Below are 16,544 nucleotides of genomic sequence, written 5' to 3' on the forward strand. Positions count from 1 at the left end.
CTCAGTTCTGTGTTCATTCATAGGCAAAACACATGGATTTATTGACCACTTCACCCCTTACATTGCTTCTTTTAGAAGTGGCTTGGGGGGGCAGGGCAGAGATTGTGGGAAGGCTGGTGAAGTGCAAAGGCATGGGACCCAATCCAGCACTCCTGCCGGTATGTTTGTACTGTGCTGACTTACCCTCCGCTCTGCATGTTGTCCCTTTCTCTCATTGTAAGCAACAGTGACACACACACACACATTGCAAAACTAGCATTATGGCTCCACTCCATCCAGCAAACTGCTTCTGACTACTTTTATGCTTCAAGTGTATGCTATTTTATCTTCTCTGTGCCAGGTTTTGCTAGAACTAGCCCTTCTGGAGAGCGTGGCAGACAGAGGTCTCCCCACTGTATTTTTATTCGTTCCGGTCACACTTCCCTTGTATCAGAGCATATCACACCCCTACAAGGAACCGGGGGAGGGGGAGGAGGCAGGCTGGCGCAGCCAGTCACTTCATCTGCCCTGCTTGTCCTAGTCGGCCATGTTGTAGGGTTTGCCGAAGACGTTTTGGCATCTGAAGTGAAAAATCCAAGTGGTGAGGTAAATGAAATTATAAACAATGGGGTTGCATCCAATGAAGTCATCCTGCAAGGACTTTTGCAGTGGAACTTCCCCTCCCTCTCATTTCCCCATGTCGCAGTAATAATAATATAATAATTTATTATTTATATCCTGCCCATCTGGCTGGGTTTCCCCAGCCACTCTGGGCAGCTTCCAACAAAATATTAAAAACACTGTAAAACACCAATCATTAAAAGCTTCCCTAAACAGGGCTGCCTTCAGATGTCTTCTAAAAGTCAGATAGTTGTTTATTTCCTTGACATCTGATGGGAGGGCGTTCCACAGGGCGGGCACCACTACAGAGAAGGCCCTCTGCCTGGTTCCCTGCTTCTTGCAGTGAGGGAACTGCCAGCATTGGCAAACCCCCAGAACAGGAGAGAAAAGGGAAGTTCCATTGTGGAAGTCCTTTTGTGAACGGGATGGCGCCACTGGATGCAAAGCAATGTTCTTCATTGGCTCTTACTGGTGTCCAGATCTTCTGCTTTCCTCTAACTCGAGGAAATGGCATTCTCGGACATGTGAACCAAGGTGACTGAAGGACTCTGCATGTCTGAACTGAAGGCGGTAAAAACATTTTGAGAATTCATAGCTGGGTGGGCATGGGTTCCTGATGCATCTCTCCTCTAAACAATTTAAATAGCCAGAGGAGGTTGGGCATAAAGCTGTGTTCTGTAGCAGCTGGTTTGCAATTGCAACACACTCTTGGGTGGATTGGTGGCCTTTTCTGCGTGTTTCCATCTAGGGTGAACAGAAGGGCAGTCTACCTGGGAAGCCAGGCACTTGGCAGGAGTCTGGATGGGCAGGTGTGAGCTGACAAAGAAGCACATACAGACCATTTCCTTTCAGTGTGAATGGTGGTAATTACTCTGAATAGAGCAAGTAATACCCGGACAATGACTAGTGCTAGAGTAACATGCCCATCATCGGATCTGGACACCGCCCAAAGAGAAAACAAATAGTGTTTTAACAGGAAGATGGGTTGAAATAAAGGGAAGCACTTTAGCATAACCCCCCCCCCCATGCTCAGATGCATGGCTTGTATCCTCCAGGTGTTGTGCATTCAGTAATTTGTGATGGACTGCCCCACTCAGAGGTCTGTGGCTGCAGAGGCTTGAATGTCATGATTTCCCCTAAAAAGGATCAGCATCCCATATTAGCATTATGTCTACAGTGAAGCAGAAGTGTGCCTGATGCAGAATCCAGATGCATAATCATGGGGGCTGGATGGCTGTTAGGGGGCAGGATAAGAATTTTAAAGGCAGTCTCACTTTCATAGAAACAATTAGTAGCTGAACCACAACATTTATAGTTGTAGTGTCTAGTCATGCACTGTCAGCTCGGATTTGCTTAGTATGGACAGCAGGTTTCAGACAGAGCAGTTTTTGCTGCTGTGTTTGTGGTTAGCATATTTGGACCGTGTTGAAGAAGACAGGATGGGGGAAAAGGGAGGAGCAGTCTGCCTGCTCAGAGGTGACAATCTATTTGACATCCAGCTTATTCTCCCTTGAATTGTTTCAGTAACCAGTCTGCCAGGTTTTATTTTTAACCACTATGGGCCCTGCCCTTGGATCGAAGCTTTCTTCATGTTGGTCTTTGTGTGTGTGTCCTTTTTTTCAGACTATCTGCTGAAAGGGAAGGAAAGGGGATTGAACCAAGACAGCTATAGAGCAGGGTGGGGAATACGAACTGGCCCAGAAGCACGTAATCACTTTCTCCCCACAGAGATTTCAGTTCCTACAAATTTTGATGTCAGTGACAAGCTTTCTTTACAATGCCTTCTGTGGCATGTTGTGCTTAAACGCATTCATGCAAAAAGATGCATGAAACTGCCTGCTGGAGAGGGAAGTATCAGTTTTAGTTCCTTGATGCTGTATTTTTCCACAAATATAATTTCTTCTTCAACCTCAGTTTGACCCTTTGTGTTTGTTGTTTGCTGTTCTTGAGTGTGTTTTATGGAGTTGAGCAACTTGCCCAGCAAGTACTGCAAAGAAAATGCATGTAGGAAAGGGAGGGAAACAGACACAACATTTCTAATATGAGGCTCAGTGCACTTTGATCAGTTTGTTAGGAAGGCTGAGCTAGCCAGGCGGTTTGAAGAATGGTGAAATGAGTGTTTTCCTTCAGGTGGTGTGTTTGTAATGCATGTGAGCATAGTGTGCGAGCAGAAGACGTTGCCTGGAAGCATGTTGCAGTGCAGTACAGTCGTACCTTGGAAGTCAAACAGAATCCGTTCCAGAAGTGTGCTCAACTTCCAAAACATTCAAAAACCAAATTGCAGCTTCTGCTCAGAAGCCGCGGTAGCCCTGTTGGATGCTTGACTTCCAAAAATAGTTCACAAACTGGAACAGTCACTTCTGGGTTTGCGACATTCGGGAGCTAAGCTGCTCGAAAACCAAGGTACCACTGTAGGTGCTGCTCTCCTCTTACACTATCCACGGCGTGTTTCACTTTCAGAAGTAACCTAACAATGGATCTCTTGCAGACAGACAGAGAAATTGGCCTGAAACCCAAACTATATGTGTAGTCCAGTAGACAGAGATATGAGACCAAGCTCTAGATCTCAAGGCAGGTGAGAGAGGCAGGCACATAGTCCAAGCTTTCTGCCACAATAGTGGCAGACTTTGGGCTTTCAAATTTCAGCGGTGCCCCCTGTCTCTCATCTGTTCATAGTTGTGGGGGCCCCTGCAGTTCAGTGGGGGCAAGCTGGTCACACTCTCCGAAATCCACCTCTGCCCAGAGACCCGCTTGCTCTGGTCCAGGAATGGCACAGACATGTGTTCCTTGTGCCATTTACAGCACCCATGCCACAGATTAGCTACCAAGCATTATACAGTCACCTCCATTCGCAATGAAATACACCTGGAGATGAGGGCATGGGAATTGTGACATTGGAAAGACCACACCGAGGCCATAGAAAATGTACCTCTTAAACATGATGATGATGATGACAAAGACATTGTACAAAGCGATTGAAATGAAAGGCAAAAATACATTTTTGTTAACTCCTTATGCATCCCACACTATCACATGCTTGAGGTGTTTGTGCTGAAACACAATATTTGAAAGGGGGGGAAAGCAACAGTGAACACATTTATTTTGCTATGGATGCAGCCCTGGTGCCTGAAAGAGCACAGATCTTTTGGTGAAGTCATTCCCATTGCTCAGAAGAATGAACGATCTCAACATTGCCTTAGTCACCAGTGTGTATTCCTCAGAATAGGAAATAAAAAGGACAGGAAACCCCACCTTGTAATTACATGAATGGACATGCGTTACTCAAGAAAACTCACAGATCTGCAGCAGCTCAGGTATTTCATCTCCCACCTCCTTCACGTTTAGCTGCTAGAAACTCCCATGCCTCGGTATTTTTGGATTCTAAACCGCGTGCAATTCCCTAAGAGCATTTATCCATGAAAGAGAGAAATAATCAAGGGCTGAGCTAAATCCACTTTCCCATGTCCAACTTCTTCCCCTCTTTCAGTCACTGAAAACTTGACTTCCCTGCTTCCCATTTTTGGCATTCTGTCAGCTTTCTGCATTTTGAATGGTGCGTAGGTATGTAACAAAGATAGGATACTCCAGTTGTAAACCCCCATCATGATGTCGTTCTTCACTGTATGACTCTGTTTCCTGTGCCTTACCTTATCAGCTTTGTCGCTGATGGAAGTAAAAGCTGGAAATCACTTTAGGCAGGAAAAATGTTTTTAAAGACTGATCTCAGAGGTGATGTCAATGAAAACTGGGGAGTCTGATAAATTCTAATAAATGCTTCTCTTAGGCTATGCACACACCATACATTTATAATACATTTTTAAATCCAAAAAAGATCCAGGGAACTGTAGAATGCCCCTCACAGAGCTACAATTTCCACTACCCTTACAAAATACAGTTCCCAGGATTTATGAGGAAACTGTGTGCTTTAAATGTCTGGTGCATACATTCATATTAAGAAGCACAAAAATATTCAACTGAAAATTATTATTCCTTGCAAATGCCATCATACAAACAGATAACCTGTACCGCTTGAGGGACTTGTCTTGTCCCCCATGCTCTAATTCAGGGGCAAAGAATCTGCTGTTGCTGTCTTCTGACTCCCACCAAACCCTGCCAGCATCAGGGATGATGGAAGCCGGAGTCCAACAACAAGAGCCCCAGGTTCCCCATCCCTCAAAAACATGACACAATGGGTGGAGGGCAACAAGGGATTTACGTATTTCATGTTTGTATTTTTATGTTGTGAGCTGCCCTGTGATCTTCAGATGAAGGGCAGTATACACATTTAATTATAATAACAACGATCTGGTGGCACTCTGGTTTTCATGCTGGCTCAAGCTAAGATGGGAGCCCAGCAACATCTGCAGGACCAAAGGTTCCCCTCCCTGATTTAATGCAAAGAGGAAAGAGATGCTTCCTTCCCATAACAGCTGTTCCCTCCCCACCCTGCTCTCCAGCACCCTTGAGCAAAGGCCACACTGGGAGGATTCAATGGGGGCTGGAATCCAGCACCATCTGGGGAGACACAGACTCCCTGTCCCTGTTCTTAAAGACCTAGCTTGATTCTAACAGTCTGAACATTGGCATGTCTAGTTCCATGTTACCTCTCCGGAGCTTTGAGCAGAGATCTTTCCCAGCCCTGCTCCATAAGTGTTTTTCAAATGGAGATGTCAGGAACTGAACCTGGGAGCTTTGACCAGCAATGCATCTGATCTGCCTCCTGAGCTATGGCCTCTCCTCCCCGCAAACAAGCTACTGCTTGCAGATAGAAATCCAAGGGGCGAATGAAGATGGATGCTTTGGAATCTGATGTGTACGATATCAGGCAGCGCTGGAATTCCATCCCTGTGTCTTCTAATAATTCTCTTCCACGGGATGATGCATTTTGTGTTACAGGTTTTTGTCATCGCGGTTCATTTCTTTTGATTGTTGGCCATTCTCCTGAGACCTTTCAATCGATCGAGCAGTTCTGTAACAAAGTCCTGAATCAAAATCCATTAAAACAAGGTTTTAATTCATAAAGTTAACTCACCCTCCACCAAATTAAAAGTAGCTGGATCTTTACAACCTCCTGGCATGCTCCTCTTGCAAAGCATTAGGAAGCAGCTAAGCCATAATTAAAAGAACCCCCCCCCGGGGGGGGGCTAAATTAGGGTAAGATTAAGGTTTTCAGGCGATCAGGGTAGAGTATTGTTTAGGGTTGTTGCTGTGGCTGAGAAGTTGTGCTATTGTGTTCTTGTATTTTATAGGCCTTTATTAGGAATTACCAGCAGATTGTTTAATTTTATTATAGTTTCATTAGAGTGAGATGTTTTCATTGGCATATTGCTTATATGACTATTTACATTTTGTTATGTCGTGTAATTACTAGTGAATTATCTTATGTAAACTTTGATATTACGAGCTGCTTTTGGTATGGTTTTCCATGGATAAGTGGCATGCAAATAAACAATGGTGCAGTAGCTGTGTAGAAGAGGAAACTTGGTGGGTGTAGCTTCCTTAACTAGCTCGGAACAAACAGCAATTTGAGTTTTCTACAGATTGCCGTTTGCTCTGATTCAGAGGCAAAGAGCGAGTTTTCACTGCAAAAGCACTTAGACACTTTAAAGCACAAATCTGTTCCTAGAAATGCAGCACAAAAAGAAGTCTGGATGAGGCTGGAGTTGACATGACAGACTTGCTGAAATTCCTCCTTTCAAGCTATTAAAGATTCAGGAGCCCTGACCCTCGCTGGCCTGAGGCCAGCCTGTTTGACACGGTGGCTTTGGGGCACAAGGAGACAAAGTGTCTTCTGCACCATTACCAATTGCAAAGTTATTTTGTTAAGTAAGTAAATAGCAAGTGCAGGGCCCCCAGTCTGGATGGGGATCTTGGCAGGGCCCACATTGCAGTTCCAGTGTGGATCTATGTCCCCAGACCCACTTTTTGCATTGGAATAGAAGCTCCCGTCCACACCAATGGAGCTGTTCTTTTAATGCAGATGGTAGGCCTTCCTCCTCTCTGTTACCCTACAAAGCAGTTTTTAGTTCACACCGGTTCTCCAGGTCAAATGAAGACATATAGTGCTGACACCCAGGTCTCGTCCCCTCCCCTCTTCCCCTGCCCCAGGCTGGATCAGGACTGCAGCAGGAGCAAAAGGTTAAAGGCCCTCTCCCATCAGTACCAGGGTTCCAGTCTGGACTGGGGTCCCCATACTTGCTATGCACTTTGTGAAAAGCCATTCATGCAATGGAGATCTTAGCAGACAGGTGGGAGAAGAATGGCCATGTATTTTTAAAAAACAAGATCAACTACAAGACAGATTCTTCTCCCCTCTATCTGCTAAGATCACCATAAGGGGATTTATTTAAATATAAACCAAATGCCAACCAATTTATAAATATAAATTGAAATCTATTCTTGGGGGACTTCAACCATTCTACCCCGGAGTGCAAGTAGAATGGAGAGACTTGGCTGATCAAGCAAATTAAATGTAAGTCATGCATACCAGAAGCACAGCAAGTGAGGTTCTGGACTGTACCACTTCAGACTGCAGGTGGCAACTCTTATGTCTGAATACTCATCTACACGAAAATAGTTCCTGCTTCGAAAACAGGTATGTCAGGAAGAAGCATTCTAGCTTAGCCTATTTCCTGACACTCAGTTTTTTTGGCCTTATTTTTTTGTCTGGAGGAACATGTATTTGTTCATTTATTTGTTAAATGCATATCCTGGCCTTCCACCAATCCCTGCTGCAGGTACAATTCAGCCATGTAAGTCTCCACTTGCCCTTTAGTAACTGAAGATTACTGCTGCTATTTTCTAACAGAATGAGAGGGACGCAGTCCTGAAGCTAGATCACATATTGCCCTTCATCCCGCTTGAGTTACACATCTAGAAGCGGCCTTCCATGTGCTTATACCCCGCTAGCTGGACAGGTGGTGACTATTTTGCATACATCCAATTGTACCGAGTGATGGACTTTGTGTGTTACCTCTTGTAATGCTTCAAGCTAGCACTGTCATTGGTGGGTTTCCCTTTCTACCCAGACACATCTGAGTGCTCTCTTATTGTTCACAAGTAAATCATTCACCAACCCTGCTTGTTGTGTAGTCACCTTTGAACAACTTCTACAAGGATTGGTCAAGTTACCATGGAGATCAGCAATGGTGAGTCAAGAAGTTCAACCGCCACTAGTTGTGGAGAAGGAAAATCTTGCCTCCTTCAGCTGTAGCACACAATATAGTTCAGAGTCCTATCTCAATAGATAACCCGATTGATTTCCCTTCCAAACATAATTACAGGGTGGTGGTATGCAAGTAATTTTCTCTGAGTAGACCGATTGAAATGAATGAAAATGAGTGGTGTCCTTTGCATAACAACACGGTCGCCTAGCTCATGTGCAGCTCTCTGCATGAGGGATGGGTGTTAACCTTGAAGGGAAAGTTGATGATAGTGACTCCATGGATGAACCAACGCAGGTAGAAGGAAGAGGAATGAATGTCATGAGAACTGAGTAGTTCTCTTAGGGCCAAACTGATGTCTGCCTGATATTAAACCTTATCAAGTTTTCCCTTTCTTAAGTACAGGTGTAGGGGTGTATGTGTGTGATCCTTGCAAGGAAAGTTGAACATCCCTTGTGTGATCAGAGCCAAAATCATCCTCCCCCTCCAGCATCTAATACTAAAGAAAACTTACCATTGCTATCAATGGGAATTTTTTCCCTTAAGCATTTTAGCTGCACAAGGAAGCCAATTTTGGCTCCGATTGCACTGGAGAGGGAAGAAATAAGCCCCCACTAACTTCCCTGTAATAATTTCTTCCCCATATGCTTGTAGTTAAGGAAAATGAGACTTGATACATAGCTGCACCTTAAGAGTAGCATATAGTTTGAACATAGGAAAGCTGCCTTATAGCATGTCAGGCCATTGTCCATCTAGTTCAGCATTGTCTACTCTGGCTGGCCATAGCTCTCCAGGCTTTCACACAGGGGGACATATCCAGACCTATCTGGAGATGGTAGGAACCTGAGACCTTCTACCACTGAGCTACAGCCCTTCCTAAATGAGTTTGGCTCTACTGCATTCAAAACAAATATATTTAGAAGTAGAACTTCCATCTTGGCCACCCCCCACATTCAACCCTAGTAGTTTTGTGCTATTTGGAGAAAATAACCTGCACTCCTGTTTATCCAAATTTTGGCATTATCCAAACCTCTTGGTTGAGCCACAAACCGTTTGGGATAAAATAATTTATACCTGTGTAAGTATGGCTGAAAAATGAAAGCATGAGCAATGCACACTAAACATAGCTTCAAAACATCTGTGGAACTGGCTGTTCAGCTGTTCTTAGAGCAAAACACTGTGATATTAAAGCGTCACCAGTGCTTTTTCTTCTTCTAGAAAAATAGGTGCCAGTACTCACCATGAAGTTGTTAGAGTAAGTGCCACAATTTTTAACAACAACAAAAAAGGTGCCGGTACTGCGTACACTTGATTACTTCCTGGAAAAATAAAAAAAGCACTGACAGTTGCCTTGCTCTATGCTCACCTCTGTAGGTCTGGAACACTCCTGAAGAATTTCCTACAAGATAAGATAAAACATTTATGCATGTATTTGAATTATATATCTCTATATATCTCCCTCTGCATTTTACCCCCAGGGACAAGGAAGCAAAATCTCTTTGGTTGGCAGCCAAAAGAAAGCTGCCTTATAGCGAGTCAGATGATTGGTCCAACTAGCTCAGTATAGTCTACCCTGACTGGCAGTTCTCCAGGGTTTCAGGCAGGGCCCTCTCCCAGCCCTAACTGGAAATACTGGGGATTGACCCTGGGACTTTCTGTATGCAAAGCAAATGCTCTTGCACTGAACCATGGCCTTTCGCTTAGCTGCAATAGGAGTACAGTCATACATCAGGTTAAATATGCTTCAAGTTGAGCGCGTTCGAGTTGCGCTCCTCGGCAACCCGGAAGTAATGGAGCGCGTTGCTTCTGGGTTTCGCCGCTCGCGCAGACACTCAAAATGACGTCATGCGCAGAAGTGGCGAAAAGCGATGTGTGCGTGCAGATGTGCCGTCGCTAGTTACGTTTACCTCTAGATGCGAACGGGGCTCCGGAACGTATCCCGTTTGTATCTAGAGGTACCACTGTATACCACACTGGGCCACATGAGCCAATCATCTGACTCTGTATTAAGCAGACTCATATGTTGAAAACTGATGTACTTTATGGACAGTCTCTCAAAACACTCCCAAGTCTGAAATGGCCTGCCTGCTTTGAATCAATCTCAGAATTCAACCACATGCAAAAATGGTACACAGAGCTTGCACCCCATGCCACCCTGCCCTGCAATTCCAGTTATTTAGTTGTGGAGGACTCCCTTCTCAGGCACCACATCAAAAAATGGGGCAGATGGTTTTGTCTCATTGAGTCACGCTGTGTTCAACAGCTCACTGAGAACCTCCTTTCATGATGACTAACATGGCAACATTGGAAAAGGCCCCTTTGGTCCCCCACAAACCGTCTAAATAGGCAGTTAAAGGTGCCTCTGTCCAACCTGCAGTTTAGATTTCTGCTCCTCGTTAGAGACGTCAAGAAGATCCTCAATGTCGATTTCTGGCTCTGGAGCGGCTGTGGCTTCTGTCTCCTCCTGCAACTGGAGCAGAATCACCAATGCTCAAATTACACAGGCGCTGCCCTTCATGTTTTGGGGTTGCCCCCTTCTCTATTTCTTTTAGAAGGCACTGGAACCATCATCTCTTTCCTCCCCACCTCAATCTCTAATCAGATGCCACCACCATCCTGCCTGGGCTTCTCCAGCTCCACCATGTCTACCAGTCTGGTTGAAGCTGGCCAACTGGCCCCCGGCCAGGCATAGCTCTGTTTATTCAGGCAGAACCACTCCTGTTACGTCCCCAGGCAGAATCTTTCTTTAGCTAGTGCCTGGCACTCTGTTTGATCAGATACTTGTACCTGCCAATCAAGAGCCTCCTGCCATGCTCCAACAACTCCAGTGGCCTAACAAGTGTCAATGAGACGTGACTTTTAGCATATTTTTTAAATTGTGAGCTCTTAACTAACCACACCTTTCTTAGCAGCTGCAGGAGGACCCCAATCTGAATCAGGATTGTGGGGTGAGGGGGTTTCCCTGTGCTGTTTATCCCCTGAAAAAAAATATCTACCCCAACCTCTCATTTCCACCTAGCTGTAATGAATTATTACTATGGATTTGGTGACGATAATAAATACTGTAGCATCTCATATAGGACTGCTACCCAGGTAGGGTGATTCTGTTTCATTCAGGTGTATCTGTGTGCACACTTAATGAGGCACTAACACCTTCAGTTTTTGTTTCTTCATCAGGCCCACCCATTGCTACTCTGAAGGTAAATTTTATATATACATAAATTTGATTGATTGAAGCAAATTTCAAATGGTTGCCTCCTCCATCTTTCCAGGACCTCCACCAGTGACACACGCACACAGTCATATTTCAGTTCCATATTACACAGACAGGTCAGCAAATGTCTTTCTTGATTACTTAACAACCTCCTTTCAATAAGGTTGAATAATATCCTCACCTTTACCTGCCTTTGAGAAGCAGGGATTAGGCTGCTGGAAAGTAAAGCATCAGCAAAACTGTGTCGGGAAAACAACCTTTGGAATGGAGATAAGAGGGCAGGGCTTTTACATGCTGCCTGTACAGAAACAGGCTTGAAATACTCTTCTCAATGACCCAAATTGTGACAGATAGCCCACAATTAGTTTGTTTGTTAATACGCTCCCTCAACCTCCTTCATCCCCCGCAAAGGATCCCAATCAGCTAATTCCACCTCGATTGGCAGAATTGGCAATATTACAGATGACACATAACACTCATTCAGCCTTTATAAGAACACAATAGTGTGTCAGCATCTACACTTTGGAACTCCCTGCCAATTGCTATCAAGCAGCTATCTTCACTATATTCTTCTTGGCACTTGTTAAAAACATTGTTTAGGCAAGCCTACTCAGATGCTTAGAAATGCTGGTGTGAATTTTAATCTGTTTTAATAGTTTAGCTTTTTGTATATTTAAAAGTTGGTAAAAAAATACAATCAAGTGGTGCATGCATTTCATGAAACAAACAACCTTATTTTAGGTACAATCAAATTACTGAATGGTCTTCTGAACTTAGAAATTTAGTAGTGCTATTGAGGGACCCTGCTGAGACCTCATTTAGAGTATTATGTTGAGTTTTAAGTTCCATAGTTCAAGAGCTGACAAGATGGAAGAGGACTCTACAAACATAGGTAAAGATCTCAGGTGTTTCCAGGTGTGGATAATTGATCAGGACACAATAATTGCTGTCCTGCTTTAGGCTGCAAGTGGAATAGCAACTCTGTTTTCAGACTTATTGTCTTTAGGATTCAATGTGTACCCAGGTGGGTAGCCCCCTCCCCAAGAAAAACAGCCTCGAATGCTGAGGTGTCATGACCCATGACCTGGGAACCTTGCAGTGCATTGTTCAGATGAAGTTCAAGCTACTCATTAGAGGAAGAACAAACAGTGCCTTAACGCAGGGCTAGCAGGCGCAGTCCTGCCACCATCCTCTGACTTAAAGAGTGAGTCCCCTGCATTACTTCTGTCTCTCAAGCCTTGTAGAACCCAGAGACTACAAAATAAGGCAAGGGACCTTTAACCAGCAGATGAGCTCTTCCAGGGCAGTGGAATCTGCCACACTTTAGGCTTGGTTAGACTAAATGACTAAACAACAACAAAGCCTATATAAGGCTTCAATTGGCTATAGCTCCCTGCTGCAACAGCTGCTCTTGTGGCTGTTTTAGAGGGGGGCTTTTTGGAGCTCTCCAAGGTCCTGGATGCTCTCTGCTTGGCTTGTGACTACTAGACAGTGCCTTCAAGTCTCAAGTGTCCATGGGGAGGAAGAGAATTCTCACTGCAGCAAGGGCATGGAGGAAAGGGTTAAATGCCCCCCCTTCCTCCACTTGCTGCAGTCTTGATCATAGTTACCTCCCTTTGGTGTGATGTATGGGGAGAGCAGAATAGAAATGGACATAAATGCAATGCTATTTGAGAAGGGAAGGGTTAAAGTAATATATCTGATTCATAGATAGGAGAGATGGATCATAGGGAAGGAAATTGATAGAGCAATCTATACAATCCTTAACTTGCCCAACAACCTAATAAGCAGCCGCATGATAGGTCATCTACCTCTTGGGAAACTGAGCTTTGGAAAAGGATGGAAGTTGATGAAGATCATCATGGGAGGATGTTTTGACAATGGCATCACGCAGATTCCCCATAAAAGTGAGTGAACAGAGGGTAGGTGTTCCACAGAAAATGCCCAGTGTGAAAGTAGCCACAGAGACTACATGTGGATTAAATGGTTCAAGGTGAGTTTGGAAATGGAAAACATTTATTCAAGTTCATGCTACAAAGCTCATTGGGATGACTATGGACAGATTTCTCAATCTCTCCCAGCTGATCATCTCCACAAAGGGATGTTGTGAAATTAAAATGCCCTTGCAAATTGGGCAGGACACACATGCCATAAATCAATTATGCGTAACAAAAATGTCTGCAAATGTGACCTGAGGTTGGCAACATTGACCCTGCTGTGTGGGAATCTTTTGTAGAAAAGCACAGTGTCTGGAGACATGCAGTCAAGTTGTGTATCCATAGCAATGACCTGAGGAGGAATGACCACTGGGAGAAGAAAAGCCATGGTGCATCTGCAACAGCACAACTTGAGGCCTTCATCTGCCCCAGCTGCAACAAAGCATGTCTCTCGTGCATTGGTCTCTACAGACCCAACAGGCGCTGTAACTTCCCAACAGTTTGACTTCACACATACACCCAAGGCAAACCCCTTCATTGTCTCCTGAGACAGACAGATGCCAATCAAAGTCAACCTTCCCCACCCTGATCCACCCTGGATGTTTTAGATTCAGGTTCCCAACAGCCCCCGCCATCAGGACAATGGTCAGGGATGATGGGAGGGCACTAAACTGGGGAAGGCTGCCCTAAATAAAAAAGCAAATCATTTGAGGCCAGTCTAAAATATCCAGAAATTTTGCAAGGTACCCAGATATGCTCCAAACATTTTAAGAGATACAGTATTGGAAAATAAAAGGGAAACAGTCACTCATTCTTTCAACTTGCATTCAGGACAACAAACAACGGCTTTTAGTTGCAGGAAGTAGATTCAAGATTAGGACAAACTTCCTGATCATTCCCACGACTGAAAAAGCTACTTAAGGTTGTGAGGTGTCCTGCTTGGAAATTTCCAAGGTAAGAGCAGAAAGGTGTCTGCCAGGAATGCTTTTTGGATATAAGATGTCTTTGCCTCAGGGTAGAGAGTTGGATGAGCTGATCCTTTCCAGGCAGACGCTTTGTGGCTCTACCCTTAAGCCCCCGTCTAATCTCACACAGTAATCTCATGCAGAATGGGAGAATTTAACAAGTTAATGAGTGTGATAGTGAATCACATTCCTTTCTCACCAAAACAGATGTCCATTCCATTCCAAGCCATACATTGTGCTACAGACAGTCCTGGCATAGGTAAAATTCTTTGGGCTTATGTGTGATGTCTTTATCCAGTCAAATAGTTACCCACCTGGTACTGATACAGCTCTTGCAACTGGGCATCAATCCACTCCTCCAGATCTAGCCATCTCTGAAGATCTTTTCGGTTATACTTGATGGTTAATTTGCCCAGCCTTCTGTGGGATGTTTCCTCTTCTGGTTTCTCTGGAGCATTAAAAGTGACCCGAGGAAGGGAACTTGGGCCCTGGGCTATGCTCACTAACTGTCCCACCTCCTCTGTACTCTCCGGGGACAATGTTCTCTCTTCCAGCATGTTTCTTCCCCTCCTCCTCCTTCAAAAAATTGCCATTGATTATTTTCAAAGTGCAGAAGAAACTGCCTGTAGTGTCTCAGAGCAAGTCGCTAGATGAAAGAGAGAGAGAGAGAGAGAGAGAGAGAGAGAGAGAGAGAGAGAGAGAGAAGTCGCAGGAGAAGCAATCAATCAGCTGCTCTAGGAAAAAGCTGATTTGGTTTCACTGTTAGTGACACTGACAAAAGCAATGTGGGAGGGAGAGTAGTTGTAATAACATCTGTTGTTAGAAGAGGCTGAGCGATCATAGACCGGGCAGACAGAGTCCATTAATGTTTTATGCAATCCACTTCCTGAGGAGAATGAGCTAAGTGGGGATAATTGAGAGCAAGGAGAGGGAAGGCAGGCAATATTAAATTGCATGTTTCTGAAATACACAAAAAACAACCACCACACATCTCTCTGATGCATTTCTGATCAATACATTTTGTGCTTTAAATATGCTATTTCCTTTTGATAGTCTAACTCTAATACCCTTACGGTAAGGAGGCCTCTTTCTGATACAGTATCTATCTGCTATCTATTGTTGTTGTTGTTGCCGCTGCTGCTGTTGTTTTATTAAATTTGTATACCACCATATACCCCCAGGTCTCGGGGCAGTTCACAATACACACACAGCTGTGTTGAGTCAAGATTGCCATAGAAAAGCAGGGTATATATTTTACCCCCACACATCTCTTTATTTATTTACTTGTGGCATTTCCTTATAGGAAAAGGTGAAAAGGTAAAGGACCCCTCGATGGTTAAGTACAGTCAAAGACAACTCTGGGGTTTGGCACTCATCTCACTTTTCAAGCCAAGGGAGCCGGTGTTTGTCCACAGACAGCTTTCTGGTTCATGTGACCAGCATGACTAAATGGCTTCTGGCACAATGAGACACCGTGACGGAAACCAGAGTGCACAGAAACGCCATTTACCTTCCCACCACATTAGTACCTATTTATCTACTTGCACTGGTGTGCTTTTTGAACTGCTAGGTTGGCAGGAACAGAGACAGAGCAACAGGAGCTCACCCTGTCGCGTGGATTCGAACCTTCAACCTTCCAATTGACAAGCCCAAGAGGCTCAGTGATTTAGACCACAGCACCACCTGCATCCTTTAGCTGAAAAGGCTTTTAGAGCAGCTTACAAAAATCCATACCAAGGTAGTCCCTGTCCTCAGGTCTGTAATCTAAAAATACATGACACATGAGGAAAAAGGAATGGAAGGGAGGAAGTTGGAAGGGAGGAAGTAAGCTCAAGTCCAAGTTCTTCATGTTCTTATAATGCAGTTCTATAGGTTATGGCTGTCCTCCCCTCATTAAAAAGGAAGGCTACCCTGGAAGCACTCTTCACTCCCAGATCAGATCCAGAAGCTGAGCAGGTGACAATGTCCAGACCAGGAAGACCAAGCAGCTCCTGTTATAAAGGTCTTCCCTCAGAAAGATTACTTGATCTATACATCTTGCCCTTCCCAGACCAGAGAAGTGTGCTCAGAGATCCATGCCTCATAGACTCCAGGACTGAATTAAAGATTTAGATCTCTCTCCAGGAAGCTTCACTTGGGCTTGAGGCCTTAAGACTTGTCAGCCGGCAATAATGTCATTGCTTTGTAACAGAGTCTTAAAGTTACTACATGTGGGGGGGGAGGTGAATTTCTGAAATAAAAATAAAAAAAATCTGAAATACCAGTCTGAACTTAGTTTGAATACCTGGCTAAGAAAGAATTTTTAAAAAAAAACAAGTCCAGTTTTTATAAATGATTTCTGAATTAGACTTGATAGTGGAAACCAACAAAATCCCCTAAGTGATAGTTACTCTGATTCAATGCATTATGTCATATTTTGGTACATGAAATTAAACCTGAAACATTTGCAAATATTTTTTTCAGTTGGCAACACCAATTTTACCAAAGTTTAATGTGACATTTCAATTTTATACTCTGCATGTGAAATTTTACCTCAAGTCTTTAGACTTGTTGACATCTCCTGTCACGGACTGGTTGCAGACCTTTCTCATAAAAGTTAACTTTTGTATAGGTTACTGTACTAAGAAAAGAAATAAGAGGAGACATGTACAGACACATGTCTACA

The 16,544-nt window shown here is 44.1% G+C and overlaps 1 protein-coding gene across 3 annotated transcripts; it reads right to left on the reverse strand.

Annotated features, from left to right (window-relative positions):
• Positions 1-754: 754 nt before the first annotated feature.
• Positions 755-14,955, reverse strand: PPP1R14D (protein phosphatase 1 regulatory inhibitor subunit 14D). Of its 3 annotated transcripts, none has more exons than XM_081210656.1 (4): positions 14,194-14,952; positions 10,135-10,233; positions 9,130-9,162; positions 755-5,569 (listed from the first exon to the last, which is right to left on the reverse strand). In XM_081210656.1, exons 1-4 carry the CDS (start codon positions 14,434-14,436, stop codon positions 5,552-5,554), a joined length of 393 nt encoding a protein of 130 aa, XP_081066782.1. In that variant the 5' UTR covers positions 14,437-14,952; the 3' UTR covers positions 755-5,551. The 3 variants fall into 3 exon arrangements, with proteins under 3 accessions (XP_081066782.1, XP_081066780.1, XP_081066781.1); XM_081210654.1 differs by having other exon boundaries at positions 755-5,582; positions 14,194-14,947; XM_081210655.1 differs by lacking the exon at positions 755-5,569 and adding an exon at positions 6,453-7,180 and having other exon boundaries at positions 14,194-14,955.
• Between the last annotated feature and the right edge of the window lie 1,589 nt (positions 14,956-16,544).

Source organism: Podarcis bocagei (genome assembly GCF_964188305.1).
Source record: "Podarcis bocagei genome assembly, chromosome: 1".
NCBI classification, from domain to species: Eukaryota; Metazoa; Chordata; class Lepidosauria; order Squamata; family Lacertidae; genus Podarcis; species Podarcis bocagei.